The sequence below is a fragment of the Schistocerca gregaria genome, chromosome 11, assembly GCF_023897955.1.
Source record: "Schistocerca gregaria isolate iqSchGreg1 chromosome 11, iqSchGreg1.2, whole genome shotgun sequence".
Classification (NCBI taxonomy): domain Eukaryota; kingdom Metazoa; phylum Arthropoda; class Insecta; order Orthoptera; family Acrididae; genus Schistocerca; species Schistocerca gregaria.
In genome coordinates this window covers 23152450-23168988 of record NC_064930.1, presented here as the reverse complement: position 1 = coordinate 23168988, position 16539 = coordinate 23152450, and the positions used below count along the sequence as shown (strand labels likewise).

General features: G+C 40.5%; 1 protein-coding gene across 16 annotated transcripts in view; it reads left to right on the top strand.

Moving 5' to 3' along the window:
• Positions 1 to 16539, top strand: part of LOC126295436 (uncharacterized) — a 220171-nt gene that overhangs the window by 161769 nt on the left and 41863 nt on the right. For 14 of the 16 annotated variants that reach the window (XM_049987925.1, XM_049987937.1, XM_049987929.1 and 11 more), the window contains 2 exons: positions 3464 to 3565; positions 15767 to 15807. In XM_049987925.1, coding sequence (XP_049843882.1) covers positions 3464 to 3565; positions 15767 to 15807 — 143 coding nt within the window. The remainder of the gene's footprint in view (positions 1 to 3463; positions 3566 to 15766; positions 15808 to 16539) is intronic. The other 2 variants (XM_049987933.1, XM_049987932.1) reach the window with 1 other exon arrangement.

Below are 16539 nucleotides of genomic sequence, written 5' to 3'. Positions count from 1 at the left end.
TTCTTCAGATCACAAGATGAGAGGGAACCGATGGTTCGAAGATGAAACTTTTTTTCTTTATTTGTCAACCCATTTTTTTTTTGGGTGGGGTGAGGGATCTTTTCACCTCCATTTTGCACTGTAGATGGACATATGTCAACTTTGAGTACACTATTACTGCTGTCTGTAGATGTTGGATGTAATATTTTTCCAGCAATGCTTTAAAGTTGGTCATTAATTTGCTGATTTTTTTAATGGTAGTAAACAGCTAGCTGTCAGACTTGAATTGCTACAATTATCAGATTAAAGAACTTGACATATGTGCAGCAGCAAATTGTCGAACAACTTTAAGTGTTGCTGAAAAAAATATTACATCCGACAACTACAGACGGTAATAATGGTTTACTCAAAATTGATACGTCCATCTACAGTGTCAGGACATGTGTTTATGAACACAATAATGCTGAAGTAAGCTTTCGTGCTAAAGTATGTTTGTTTACAATAATTGTGACTTCACTGAATTCAGCTGTTGAAAGTTGTGCTCTGTATATGCCACTAAAGTACAATTGCCTTAAACTACTAATTTGTTATTCTATCTTGTTGTCATAGGTTTGCATTATTACAGTTGCCCTCAACATAAAGTGTGTCGTTTTCCTTATTTAGTGATTGACTCCCATTTCCTTCCCATCCGATTTTGTGTCCGGTGCTCTCGACAGTATATTTAATGGCACGCTTACCTGTTGTTTTCTCGACATTCTTTTGGTGTCCAATTTGGCTGTCTACAGAAACCGTTCACCCTGCTCTATTTTTCTTTGCTCTCTCCAGTAGGTGTCACCTCATCCTTACTACAGGTGTTCCCCCCTCATCCTGGGGCCTCGGTGAGGTGAGTCCCGAAATTTGATAAATATACATTTTAACGTAATATTACGAACAATCTGTATACAAATGATTAACATTCTTCAGAGTGCTGTCCACGAGCATCTACGCACTTTTTCCACAGACTCGCACGTCCCCGGCACTCCCCCTTGAAATCCTTGTTTTGTGGATCTCTTTCGAGGCTGTCGTCACAGCCGTTCGGACAGCCTCGTTGCTGTCTAAAAGGTGTCCTGCGAATACTTTTGCGATCTCGAGAAGTTGCCAGGAACAAAGTCGGGACTCTGGAGTGGCGTTGCCACGTTATGTTTCACCAGAAACTCACAGATGGCCGGGCTCATTACCGTGATGTGGCAGCATGGTAGAGATGAGTCCTTTCCGCAGTCTTTCGGGAACACCCACAAACCGCTCAATGTTAACATTCTGTCTAAAACGTTTCTTCCTACGTTTCCAATTTTGGTAATAGGTGTTGATATGTAAAATAATTCATTAGTTGATCTGTAGAATTTTTGTAAGTCAATTCTTCAAAGTACTTGCAATGTACTTACGGGCCACCGTATTTCTCGTGCCGAAAGGATACTGCTAATTGGTGCCCCTCTAACTGCGGATCAGCTCTTCGTAGCGGACTGTCATTCGATGTATCGACTAGAATAACAAACTGAGATAGCTCGAACTGATGTATTGCCTATAATATACAATTCTAGACTGCGCCACATTGACTACATCTGCACGTATTCCAGACGGCGAGGGAATATATACCTGTCGAGAGTCCGTCACCACAGTAACACTCGTTACAAATACTTGTATATTTTGATGTTATTTGTTTTCTGGCGAGTATTTTCTTTGTCATCACAGAGATCACATTCTCTCCGTGCCCTTCATCCGCAGCACCGGAGAACAGATGACTCCACCCGGAAGGCAGAAGTGTCCGTTTGCGGCCTGCCTTGGCGGTAGCATGGGATCGGTACAACTTCATCCTCACAGACTGTAAAATGCTCCCTCAAAGTGGAGTGCTTCCCAGTTACCAAATACCCTAACTTGTGAACAACTTTTGTAAATTGACAGAGAGCAGGGAAGCGGAACATTTCGGTAAAAAGTGTCAAATCAAAAGACCTTCAGCTGTGTACATTTCCAGTTTTGTTTTATTTGTGCTAGCAGTTTGTGTTACATTACACCATCTTCAGGCTCTCTGACCAACATGTAGGAAGACTTCCAGCTTCAGTAAAATCAAAATAGGGGCAGCCTTCAGTCAGTGGTATCTGTACATTTCTTCTCGACACAGCGATCCATTTGATCCTCGCTCGAGACACAGTATTACGGCACGTACCTATCTTATCGGTTAGCGGTTTCATTTAATAGTTGTGCTATAGTGCTTGAAATGAAAGTCTGCAATATATTTATATGTTTTAGACACATTAAACTTTTACTAGTGACAAATTGGCCTATACGATCAGGTACGCTTTTTTGACGAGGATTCGTAATTCGTACCAGTCTGATCTCATTTGACATGTAAATAAGTTTTTGTTCTCGAAAATGCCCTAAGCTGAAATCTCTATCATAAACAGTAAAATAAAAATTATTTCGGTCAAACGGTGGCAACACTGTTCGAAAAAGCGTACCAGTATTTTCAGGACGGCGATACGCGTCTCATCGGAAACGAGCTCCGTGTCCCACTGCCGTCTCGTCCACAGAGAGTGTTCCGTCCGACACGAGCCACTTTCTGAGCCTTATTTAGAGGAGGAGCTCGGAGAGGCCTTCCGGCACATAAGCCCTGCTCACGGAGCCTATTTCGTGCCATTTGTGTCGACACCTGCACTCCTGTAATTGTTCGGAACTGCCACACGTGTGTGTAGCGTAGTGCACAGAATGTCCGCTTGCCACTGTATGCAGATATCCGTCCCGCACGGCTGCCATTTTTCTTCCGTCGCCTGTTACGAGATAGTCGTCGACCGATCCTGTCGATAGAAACTTGTTTCAGATTCTCAAGACGTCACTTCGATTTGCGGTGACATTCACTGCGGAATCCACCCGTCTCGTCCGTGCTTCGTTAGAGTGGGTATACGGAGCCTCTGAGCCATGTGTCACTGTCGTCCGAACCGTGTCGAAGTGACGGCATGAGTTGTGCAGTGTTTTCAGGTGACACAGTTGCCAAAGGCTGCACGTAATGCACCCTCTGGCAGAAATATGGACGGTTTCTGCCAAAAATTACATTACGGAGGAACCGGTGTACTGATATCGTAGCGTATTTGTGGATCACAGTGTCCAGTATTAAAATTTCACCAGTGTTCAACATTTATTTTGACCACTGTACTTGATACACTGAAATATTATCTCTTGAAAGTACTGACATCAGTAACTTTTGCTCATAGTTTTAAACAGAGTACACAGATCGGTTAAGTGCCAGCCATAAACACTAAATGAAACCCTACCAGTTAAGCAACTGTAAGAGTACGAAAAAACTACACGCGACGAGGTGGACTGCCTCGTGACTGTATTGTGCAATCTTCTTCGTAGTGATTGTCAGAATGCTAACAGTTATAACCTGGTGGTATCAGATGTAGGTCAGTCGTGAGCCTTATCTTCTGTCTGCCATTTTACTGTCTTTTTCCAGGGAGCTGACCACCCAGACATTACCTGTGTCATGAGGACAGACGAGAGAGACAGAGAGGAAGTGGGCAACGATGTGATTCTGGAACCAACGACAAATAGAGAGGTTCGTATTGTAATTGGTTAAGAGTGTCATATAGTAAGGAAAAAATGATAAGATGGGAAAGGCTAGAAAAAGGGCAAGTCACTAAGACCTACAAGTTGTAAGGCGCGGACTTTCTTCCCTATTATTTTTCTTTTTTTCTCGGCCAACTACGGGCCGTGTGGACCCGTAAGTTTTTTGACCACTCGTTTCCTTTCTTCCCAGTACCTCCTCATTCTTTCACTTCTTTCCTTTTTCTCCTGCTCAGAAATGTGATGTGTGGGCCTCCTTTTTAGTTGTTTCTCTGCAAATGATTTTATGCTGTTGACTTTGCTTCTGAATTTTCTCTGTTTTGAATCACCTGTAGTGTAATGTCAGTTGCTTGTGCATCTCTTTTGACTACTTTTTGCCTACTTGGACTGCAATAATGTGATGCAATTGAACATCTTTTGCCCGCTAAGTTTTTGTCCCTTCTCAATAGTTGTCCATAAAATTTTTACAGTTATTTCCAAATTGTTTCTACCACCTTTACAGTGTACTTGTGGACGTCCTCGTTTTTTATATTCTTCCAAGTTTTCTGGTGAGCCAGAGTTTTCCTGAGTGTATTCTTTTAACTCTTTTCAAATTTTCCCAACTATTTGTTGTTGTTGTTGTTGTGGTCTTCAGTCCAGAGACTGGTTTGATGTAGCTCACCATGCTACTCTATCCTGTGCAAGCTTCTTCATCTCCCAATAATTACTGCAACCTACATCCTTCTGAATCTGCTTGGTGTATTCATCTCTTGGTCTCCCTCTATGATTTTTATCCTCCACACTCCCCTCCAATACTAAATTGGTGATCTCTTGATGCCTCAGAATATGCCCTACCAACTGATCCCTTCTTCTAGTCAAGCTATGCCACAAATTTCTCTCCAATTCCGTTCAGTTACTCCTTATTAGTTATGTGATCTACTCATCTAAAATTCAGCATTCTTCTGTATCACCACATTTCGAGAGCATCTATTCTCTTCTTGTATCGTCCACGTTTCACTCCCATACGTGGCTATACTCCATACAAATACTATCAGAAATGACTTTCTGACACTTAAATCTATACTCGATGTTAACAAATTTCTCTTCTTCAGAAACGCTTTCCTTGCCATTATTACTCTACATTTTATATGCTCTCTACTTCGACCATCATCAGTTATTTTGCTCCCCAAATAGCAAAGCTCCTTTACTACTTTAAGTGTCTCATTTCCTAATCTAATTCCCTCAGCATCACCTGATTTAATTTGACTACATTCCATTATCCTTGTTTTGCTTTTGTTGGTGTTCATCTTATATCCTCCTTTCAATACACTGTCCATTCCATTCAGCTGCTCTTCCAGGTCCTTTGTTGTCTCTGACAGAATTACAATGTCATTGGCGAAGTTTTTATTTCTTCTCCATGGACTTCAATTCCTATTCCAAATTTTTCTTTTGTTTCCTTTACTGCTTGCTCAATATACAGATTGAATAACATCGGGGAGAGGCCACATCCCTGTCTCACTCCCTTCCCAACCACTGCTTCCCTTTCATGCCCCTCAACTCTAATAACTGCCATCTGGTTTCTGTACAAATTGTAAATAGCCTTTCACTCCCTGTATTTTACCTCTGCCACCTTCAGAATTTGAAAGAGAGTATTCCAGTCAACATTGTCAAAAGCCTTCTCTAAGTATACAAATACTAGAAATGCAAGTTTGCCTTTCCTTAATCTCTTTTCTAAGATAAGTTGTAGGGTCAGTATTGCCTTACATGTTCCATTATTTCTACGGAATCCAAACTGATCTACCCCGAGGTCAGCCTCTACGAGTTTTTCCGTTCGTCTGTAAAGAATTCGTGTTAGTATTTTGCAGCCGTGACTTTATAAACTGATATTATACATCTTTCTCACTAGACGGTAGAGTTTTGTCGTGGTTGGCTCCTCCGAGGCCGTCAGTAGTTCTAATGGAATGTCGTCTACTCCCAGGGCCTCGTTTCGACTCAGGTCTTTCAGTGGTCTGTCAAACTCTTCACGCAGTATCGTATCTCCCATTTCATCTTCATCTACGTCCTCTCCCAATTCCATTATATTGTCCTTCAAGTACATCACCCTCGTATAGAGCCTCTATATACTCCTTCCACCTTTTTGCTTTTCCTTCTTTGCTTTTCCAACTGTCCCTTCTAATTTGCAATAAGACACTCCATAGCATAGGCTTCTTCCGGTTTCATAAATGAATTATAATGCTCAGTTTTGGCCTCATAGGATATAACTCGTTTGTCGTACCTGTTCCATTTGGACTGTAAGCGAAGCCTAATTTTACATTCTTCCTTAGACTTCCTCTTTGTTCATTTTATTGGATCAGATGCATTCCCTCATTTTTCTGTATTTCTAAACTCTGTTCGAACAGGCCTCAGAAATCACCCTCAGTCGACAGGCGCCACTGGATGCAGATTGCACAGGCGTGTGTTCAGCACACCACTGTCCTGACTAGTGTCAGTTTTTCTGACCAGAGCCACACCGAGTAACTCCTCAATTGGCCTCACGAGGGCTGAGTGCATCCCACGTGCCAACAGCAGTGCTTAACTGTGGTGATTTGACAGAAACTGATGTGACCACTGCAGCAAGGCTGTTTCTCTCTCTCTCTCTCTCTCTCTCTCTCTCTCTCTCTCTCTCTCTCTCTCTCTCTCTCTCTCTCTCTCTCTCTCTCTCTCTCTCTCTCACACACACACACACACACACACACAATATTTTATGGACTAGTAGTTGTATTTGCAGATAATTTTATTACCTATTACATATTTCACATCCCTGGGTAAGTAAGTGGCCAGAGGGTTTAAGGCTGAATACCTCTCTCTCTTCTGTGCAACACTAAAGCTGAGACACAGATTGTGTAAGTCATTTCACCTTGTAGTATTATATTTATGAATTTTACAGTTATTTTCAGACTCTGATTGATTGTTGACAAACATCATAAGCGAGACTATAAATGTATTGTGAGGCTGATGTCAATAAGGCTGATGTCAGTAGTTAGTTAATTAGTAACTTGTTGCTCGACGTTTGAGCACCTATTTTATCGAAATGATGTAGAATGTGTCAGTTTACAGTGTATGTAGACATCATTTGTGATTTAAAAATGCTTTATTTATTAGTCCTACTTGGACAACTACACTTAAAAACAAGGGCTATCCACTATCAATTTTTAAACAGAAGTTCACCCATTGAGAAGGAGGAGGTTGTATTGGAGAAATGATTTTAGGTTATGCAGAAGGCTTGCTTTGCTGTTTAAAAAACTATCCTCAAGAAGTTCCGATGTAGACACAGTGTATTATCCTTATTATTTGCTTCTATGCAACAAGCATTTTTGTCCTCAACACCCCAACTTTATAACTTTTTCAGAGTCAGCTATGGCAAACTTTGCAGAGCTTAGATATTCCAGATGATATCTATCTTTTAGTTTAGGTTTGTGTCAGGGTAAACACGAGAAAGTTCGGAATATTCTCTGTCATTTATTGATATACCCCAGCGTTATTTATAATGGTATTGTCAGGGCCTTGAAATTCTATGCATTGTATTTTATACAATCAATGGGTCATATGCTGAGAAACAGTTAATAATTTAGAAGAAAATGTTATTTATTTTTCATAATGTTGAAGTTTCTCCATTGGACTAAATTTTAATACTTGCATAATCATCAGCAAAGATAACTATTCCAGCTTTCGGATAATATGGCAGATCATTTATACAACAAGCTTCCAATTACCTGATTTGTAGATTATGCATACATAATTTGGGAATTAAAAAGAAGATATATGAAGCCTGAACTATTTTAATACAGTTTGAGGAAATATTTTCATTTAGAATACACTACCATACATGTGATATCGAACTATCAGTTTAATAAGTCACAGCTGCAAAATACTAACGCGAATTCTTTACAGACGAATGGAAAAACTGATAGATGCGGACCTCGGGGAGGATCAGTTTGGATTCCGTCGAAATGTTGGAACACGTGAGGCAATACTGACCTTACGACTTATCTTAGAAGAAAGATTAAGAAAAGGCAAACCTACGTTTCTAGCATTTGTAGACTTAGAGAAAGCTTTTGACAATGTTGACTGGAATACTCTTTTTCAAATTCTAAAGGTGGCAGGGGTGAAATACAGGGAGCGAAAGGCTATTTATAATTTGTACAGAAACCAGATGGCAGTAATAAGAGTCGAGGGGCATGAAAGGGAAGCAGTGGTTGGGAAAGGAGTGAGACAGGGTTGTAGCCTCTCCCCGATGTTATTCAATCTGTATATTGAGCAAGCAGTAAAGGAAACAAAAGAAAAATTTGGAGTATGTATTAAAATTCATGGAGACGAAGTAAAAACTTTGAGGTTCGCCGATGACATTGTAATTCTGTCAGAGACGGCAAAGGACTTGGAAGAGCAGTTAAACGGAATGGACAGTGTCTTGAAAGGAGGATATAAGATGAACATCAACAAAAGCAAAACGAGGATAATGGAATGTAGTCCAATTAAATCGGGTGATGCTGAGGGAATTAGATTGGGAAATGAGACACTTAAAGTAGTAAAGGAGTTTTGCTATTTAGGAAGTAAAATAACTGATGATGGTCGAAGTAGAGAGGATATAAAATGTAGACTGGCAATGGCAAGGAAAGCGTTTCTGAAGAAGAGAAGTTTGTTAACATCGAATATAGATTTATGTATCAGGAAGTCGTTTCTGAAAGTATTTGTTTGGAGTGTAGCCATGTATGGAAGTGAAACATGGACGATAACTAGTTTGGACAAGAAGAGAATAGAAGCTTTCGAAATGTGGTGCTACAGAAGAATACTGAAGATAAGGTGGATAGATCACGTAACTAATGAGGAGGTATTGAATAGGATTGGGGAGAAGAGAAGTTTGTGGCACAACTTGACTAGAAGAAGGGATCGGTTGGTAGGACATGTTTTGAGGCATCAAGGGATCACAAATTTAGCATTGGAGGGCAGTGTGGAGGGTAAAAATCGTAGAGGGAGACCGAGAGATGAGTACACTAAGCAGATTCAGAAGGATGTAGGTTGCAGTAGGTACTGGGAGATGAAGAAGCTTGCACAGGATAGAGTAGCATGGAGAGCTGCATCAAACCAGTCTCAGGACTGAAGACCACAACAACAACACAACATGTGATATACATGTGATTCCCGATTTGTTGCTAGAAGACAAAGCTGGCCCCAATCCTATCTTTGGACATCACTGAAAGATTTTTCTGTTGCAACATCTGCCACTGTTTTGCAGCAGCTTCTGCTGAAAGTGCCTTTGGGAGCTACAGTAGCGAGGAATGTAATGCTGTTACATGTCTGACTGATATTGTGAAACCAATTTCTGGTTATGAAAAAACACAGAGTGATTAAATAATAATGACAGTGGTGAGGAATTCGATCAGCTAAGTGATGCTGAGCAATGTGTGTTCAGTAGAGGTAACTGAAGATGAGTTGATTTATGAAATTTTTGTTGCGCACATTGAGGTACTGAAATGTGTCAACCAGTTGTTAAGAGTATGTAAAACAACACTCGTTTGAAACTATTGTCAGAGAAAAAGTGCATGAAAGCCGAAACAGAAAAAAAAAAATGGATGATTATTTTCTAAAGTGAAATGAAAGCAAGTAATACAAAATACAATTGTTACATTCCATCCTGCATTTTCCATTGGTTAATACAGAATACAGTGCGTTTTAAGTGTGAGCTTTTAAATAAGTTGCCAGTTCGTTGCGAATAATGTAAAAGTAATGCAGTGGACTTTCAAATGTGTACTCTGTATGCAGTAAATGACAGTTTCCAGTAAAACTGTGCCCAATTTGGATTACTGGATTTTTGGTTATCCGTGCAATTTAAGATCCACATTAATCTTAATAATCAGGAACTTGCTACAAACGGTAAAGACAAGTGGGAACCGAAAATTGGAAAATGCCATTTTGTGATGTAGTACAAAATGTGTGAGGCTAAACATGACGATGAATAGGATTTAGGTACTGCGTGAAGTTCAGAATAAGCTGTTGCTCTCTATCACCAAACAGCGTATTTGCATCTGAAATGGATGGGCGATTAAAGAATCTTCAATGCGATCGTGAAAATATTCTAGACTGTCCCGAAAGTCAAATATTGATGAACGATGAAAATGTTGCCATTGTCGTCCACAAGAGAGATTCTCACGAGAATGAGGAAGAGTCTGCTGATGGTGACAATAATGAAAAAGAACCGTGCAGTAAAGAAGCTATTCATTATTTTAAGATGGCTGCAAAGTGGTCAGGACTGCAGTTTGCAAAATGAAAAAAATGTAATATCCTACTGTGTTGGGTGTAGCACTTCATAGGTATACGAAATGGATTGATCGCGTATGTTCAGTTGTGGGTAAAGTAAGTGCTAGACTTCATTTTACTAGTAAAATACTGGGGAAGTGCCGTCAATTTACAAAGGAGATTGCTTAAGTTGTGTACATAGTTCCGCGTAGTCAGCATGTACACAACTTTCCCACTAGAGCGCGCCCCGCTAAGTACAACAGCGCAGGCACAGCGCTCGTCCGTCTTCGCACTACCAGATGGCGCTGCCTTAGAGACGGACCAAATTCTGCTTCCGCCGATCCACATATTAATATGTAACGCAGCCAATGAGATTGCTGCTAACGTAGAACATTTTCTCCTCGCGGATCACACTCGTACAGTGATACCTGAACGCGTGAGGTGTTGTAACGAGTGTACGGACTTCTGATTAGTCAGCCTGGGTTTGTCTGTACCAGTCTGCATTTGTCTGCAGCAGTCTGTACCAGTCTGCATTAGTCTGTACCAGTCTATAGTCAAGTTTCAGTCTGCCCCTAATAAGATTCCATATTCCTGTACATAGCCATGAAGATAAATGAATAGACACGTTGTCAAGTATCAGAGATATGTGAGAATAAGATTAACACACCAAGACCAAAGGAACTTCAGATTGTCAATTGTAAACAGTATCCAGAATCAAAGTTATGTAATGTCTATGCTTTTTATTATTTTAATTAACATGTGTGAAAATTAATCAAGTTCTGTTTAAAGTTGCTCACCGTCAATCTGCTACTCTAAGCGTGCAAGCGGCTTTTCTATCATTTGACCTTACGGCAGAAGGTAAACACACCACGATAAGACCACGAGACATATTGCTGACACTCGCCTACTTCGTTAGAGAGACAAGTCAAATAATCTGACGGTTTGTGTACCGAAGGTCTTACAGTACGCACACCACAGCTTATAAACCACTTGTGCGACCGGTTCTAGAATATTGCTCAAGTGTGTGGGACATGTACCGGATAGGACTAACAGAGGATGTTGAACGTGTACAGGGAAAGGCAGCTCAAATGGCAAGAGGTTTGTTCGATCTGTGGAAGTCTGTCACAAAGATACCGAAGGAACTGAACGGGGAGACTGTTGAAGGTAAACATAAACCATCCCGAGAAAGTCTGTTAACAAAGTTTAAGCGATCAGTTTTAAATGATGAATCTAGAAATATACTACAACCCCCTACGTATCACTTACGTAGGGGTTGTGAGGGTAAGATTATTAGAATAATTACTGCAGCTGCAGAGGCATTCAAACAGTCATTCTTCCCTGACTCCGTATACGAGGGATGTACACCCTGCCGTGCACTTCACGGAAGTTTGCAGAGTGCAGATGTAGATGCAGACTGTACGAACCGTGTGATGCTGTATATTTGCCGTCTTTAACGTTAGTGAGATTTTGCGGCAAAGTAACTAGTAAAAGCTTGGGGGCAAAACCGTATTTTGGACAACTGACCAGGTGGGTTTGCTACCGAGTGGTGTAAGTCACAAAAATTGAAATCTGGACTGACACTACTTCTTAACATTGCTAGGCTGGCAGCTCTTTGTATCCGACAAGTGGCGTGTATCGGGTTTGTGCCGGTTTGAGATTAAAATGGTGTGACGTGTTTGTTAAAGATTGTAGAAATACGGATGTGACTGCTACAGTTCCACGGTTTGAAAAGATCGGAAGGTACGAGGGACACTATGTCGGAAGAAGGTCGGAAAGTGGGGGTGAATTGCAAAAGGATCATTCGGGTAGACTCGTGCCACCTAAAATGTTTAATAATGTAGGCTACATGTGTGATAAACAATGTTTTCAGTAGAATTATCCATTGTAATTGAAAGTTTACATTTACAAGTTAACTGCTATGCCATAATTAACCCAGGAAGTAGATAATTAGGAATTTACAGTCGGATAAAACTTCAAATTTCCTTTACCGAAATAATGTCTTTCGGACGCACACCGATTGGCAGCCGACCCACCGGTCTGTAATCTATTATCTATTATCACAATGTAATCTATTATTTCTCTGTCTCGTATTCCAGTGAATACTGGTAAAACATTTTTTGGTAGATGTTCAGTTGTCATAAAGTATCAGTTATTTGAACACCTTTGGTCCCAGTAGTTCAGATAATCGACGCTCTAGTGTAGTCGGAGGGCGCGCATTGGAATGTGGAGTTCCAGCTGCAAACGTGGACCGGCAGGTGATCCTTCACAAGCAGGCAGCTCGTCACCTCACAGAGGAAGCGCCGTTCGAACAGACGGAGTGTCTTCCACCGTAACTACGATATTAGACAGATTTTCATACGCACGAGTGTTAAGTTTTCACTGTGCACTTCCTCTCCCTCGGGAGTCTGGTACTGCACCGCACGGGTGGTGACGGTGCTCGAAGGACGTCCTCCGACAGAGCGAGGCGGTGAAACCTCAGTCGCACAGACACCTGTATTATTGACAGTACGAGTGAGGATAGATTGGTCCTTACCACTCGGAGGAAGTGCCGAGTGGCAGACTGGCCAATAGCCTAGTCTGCGTTAGAGCGTACGTCTAAATGTGCTCGTCTGCCACTCGACGCCTCCTCTGTGTGGAGAGGGATGTTCCGTCCTAATTCGTATCATTGTTATTCCATTCCAAGTTTTCCGTTGTTTATGTACGCGTATTAATGCAATTTCAGTATAACATTAACAACATTTTAGCACCAAAAGTAGACGTCGGCCCTCGAGAGGGTGCACCAGTTTTCGTAACGAGAGCCAGTGTGCGGCGCACCTTGTACGTGTTTAAAGAATATTTGTCTTTGAGTAACCAAGGTAAACGTGTATGAGCAAAATCGCAGTTTAATCTTAGTTTAATTCGAAAATGATGAAATAAATTTACATTATATGGGCGAAAGTGCTGTTTAAACAGTAACAGAATAAACTTTCGTTATATCACTCTTTTGATGTGTGCGAGTGTTGCCCCACAGTAACGACCCACTTGAAACATTAAAGGGCACATTTGATTGAGATTTAGCCGACCGTGGTGGCCGAGCGATTCTAGGCGCTCCGGTCCGGAACCGTGCTGCTACTACGGTCGCAGGTTCGAATCCTGCCTCGGGTGTGGATGTGTGTGGTGTCCTTAGGTTTAAATAGTCTCAGTCTATGGGACTGGTGACCTCAGATGTCGAGCCCCGTAGTGCTCGGAGCCATTTTTGAACAATTTTTAAGCTTCAGATTTGAGCTGACCACTTATTTCCAATTATCTTGCAGACAAGTGCTCTGCCTCATTATGGGACTGTTCTGCTAGCTCTTAATCAGGGTCGTTTTCTCGCACAGATCGTAAATTTTTTCTCACGTTGCTCGCAGTTTATTTTATGTTACTAATGGAATGAAGTTGAATTAAATCGGGTGATGCTGAGGGAATTAGATTATGAAATGAGATACTTAAAGTAGTAAAGGAGTTTTGCTATTTCGGAAGCAAAATAACTGATGATGGTCGAAGTAGAGAGGATATAAAATTTAGACTGGCATTGGCAAGGCAAGCATTTCTGAAGAAGAGAAATTTGTTAACATCAAGTATAGGTTTAAGTATTGGGAAGTCATTTCTGAAAGTATTTGTATGAAGTGTAGCCATGTATGGAAGTGAAACATGGACGATGTATAGTTTGGACAAGAAGAGAATAGAAGCTTTTGAAATGTGGTGCTACAGAAGAATGCTGAAGATTAGATAACTAATGAGGAAGTATTGAATAGGATTGGGGAGAAGAGAAGTTTGTGGCACAACTTGACTAAAAGAAGGGACCGGTTGGTAGGACATGTTCTGAGCCATCAGGGGATCACCAGTTTAGTATTGGAGGGCAGCGTGGAGGATAAAAATCATAGATGGAGACCAAGAGATGAATACACTAAGCAGATTCAGAAGGATGTAGGTTGCAGTAGGTACTGGGAGATGTAGAAGCTTGCACAGGATGGAGTAGCATGGAGAGCTGCATCAAACCAGTCTCCAGACTGAAGACCGCAACAACAGCAACAACTGTTTACTTGAACGTATGACAAAACAGCTTATCATTGTGTTAACTGACACAATAATGAAGAAATAGGTATGGGGTCACAGTTTTAAAACAATAGTGGAAAGGTACAAGACAATTTTATTTGTGGTTGGCACACTTCATACCTTGGTGCACCTGCTCGAGTGTTAAGAGCAAAGTGTGTAAAAGACTTTGGGGTTGAGTTGAATAACAAGTTAAAATGCAGTGAATATGTAGATTAACTAATCGAAATACTTCGTTTAGTAGCTAGTTAGATAATTGTGCCATAGATAATTTGAATGAGTCAGTTTACTGGGTATATGCACATAATTAGTGTTAGCATTGATGAATATATTGTTTTTTAAGTTCTGCTTCTGCAAGTACGCTTAAGTGATGTTGCAAATAGAAGGGGTTGGTCAGAAGCAGTGATTTTAGGTTGGATTTAAAACTTTCCTTGCATGTTATACCTTCTCGGAAGCATCTGGCATCGTGGTGACTTAAAGGCAGGAGAGTTGGCGTATTTAGTATGTTGTCGACTCTCCGTTGTGTGATGGAATTATCTTCTGGGCAGTGCACCTAAAATATGTGTTCAGCAGAATTCGGCAACAAGAATATTTTGTAAAGTAAATAACTGTACATCTTGCAGAATTCTTTCTAAGGATCCTGGAATTCTTACACTCACTTCCGTAATGGTTTATGTTGCAGATAGTGGAAAGCCGTTTTCAGCTACACTGTGATAAACGCAATCACAATACAAGACACAAGAATAATTGCCATTTAGACTTTATCTTGTCTCCAGGATGTAGCTGTACACTCTGGTGGGAAGAAATTCAACAGGCTCCGATCAAATATAAAGCAAGAAATTGTGAATCCCTATCAATTTTTATAAAAAAACTAAAAACATATGTTATTATCCACTCTCTAAAAAATTATGTGCGCGCCTAGAGACATGAATTGAAAAGTTCTGTCAACTATGAGTCAAACAGCAGTGTTTGTTAAGAAGTTGTATGACAAGTAATAATATAGTGTAAATAGGACTTAGTATTAAAAGATGTAAAAATACTCCTCTGAGAAATACCATTTTGATAAAGTAAGTATTAAGCTACTAATAATAGATAAGCAGCTGTTATACAGTAAAATTTGGTGGCACCAGATTTATCAGATCAGCAGATTGCTTACTAATTTACACGATTCAGTTTAGCTGTAATAAGCACAAATAGAATTAAGGAGTTTAGCAACAATCACAATTTTATGAAAAGCATAGATTGCTACTCATCATACAGTGGAGATCCGAGTCACAGATTGGCACAACCTAAAGACTGTCAAACAAGTAAGCTTTCAGCCGAAAAGGTCTTCATCGGAATTAGACAATGTACACGCACACGTACCCGTGCAAATGCAACCCACACACGAGCATCCACAGTCTCCGGTTGCCGAGGCCTGTCTGCGACTCGGCGTTTCTGCTGTATGGTGAGCAGCAATCTATCCTTTTCATAATATTGTCATTATTCCATCCCAGAGGATAGCGGTTAATACACTATACAGATTAAGTTGTTAGGGTTTCTTTCTGTTCTTTTCTTAATGTATACATTGTCTTGTACCAAATCCCTGAAATATATCCTTATTGGAATCTGCTGAACTGGATGGATCTAGGGATTGATGAATGAATGAAAGGAAGAATAAACATTGCCCAACAGAAGTGAGGGCACGAATTTGTCTTCTGCTCAGACACCACCTTATCCTGTTTGTGCTGTATGAACTGTCATTATCCTCTGGTAATTACTGCTAAAAAAGTTTAATTACTGCTAAAAAAGTTTTGAATGAGGTTTTTGCTGTTGATAAGTTTATCGGGTTTGCTGTAGTTAGTAATGTTCACTGAAATTGTTGCAGGTGCCTGCTTCAGTTTGCAGAGAATCCACTAGTAGCCCAGGGTAAGAGAGACACTTTCATTTTTGGTAAATTAGTATATATAAAAGCAGCACAAAGCATTGCTGTATCCATAAATAGTTCTGATTGGTCCACAAGCATCAGATGAGTGGTCTATTAATAGAAAACTACAAAATAACAGTATCATTGTCAGTGTGTCAACCTTTTTACTGTCAACGAGCTACAGTACAGTGTCAGTTACGTGACTTTCAGCAATCTAGCAGTTCTTATTGCCCGACATCTCTTTCTGTGTGAATCCTGACAGCACCTTCGAGTGTCACCTCTTAGGCATAATCCGGGAGCTTCCTGCCTGTACGTATTTTTGTGGTATAGTATTGCTCAGATGTATTTTGTGTCTCCTGTCAGTACGGCAAGTAAAAGGAAGCCGAGTCATTTCTATGGAAGATGGGTGGAGTGTATCTGATTTCACTTTATGGTGTCGGATGTGTTACTGTTAGTGACTGTAAAAAAGATCTAGAAAAAATTGGGGAAAAACTGAAAAGAGTTGAACTTGTGAATCAATAAGGGGCACACTTAAAGTTGGAAAAACAGTGAAAAAGTGCGACTACGAATGAAGAGTTGAAGGATGATTTTTATGGTTTGTTTAAAAACTGGAAAAGGGCTTGCCGTAAAAGAGGCAGTATTTCTCCGGGAGACTCCTACTCTTCAGGGAGAATGGTCGAGTGAAATGTTTTTAGAGGAAAAATTTCAATTGTGGCTTCAGTTCCTATTGAAAC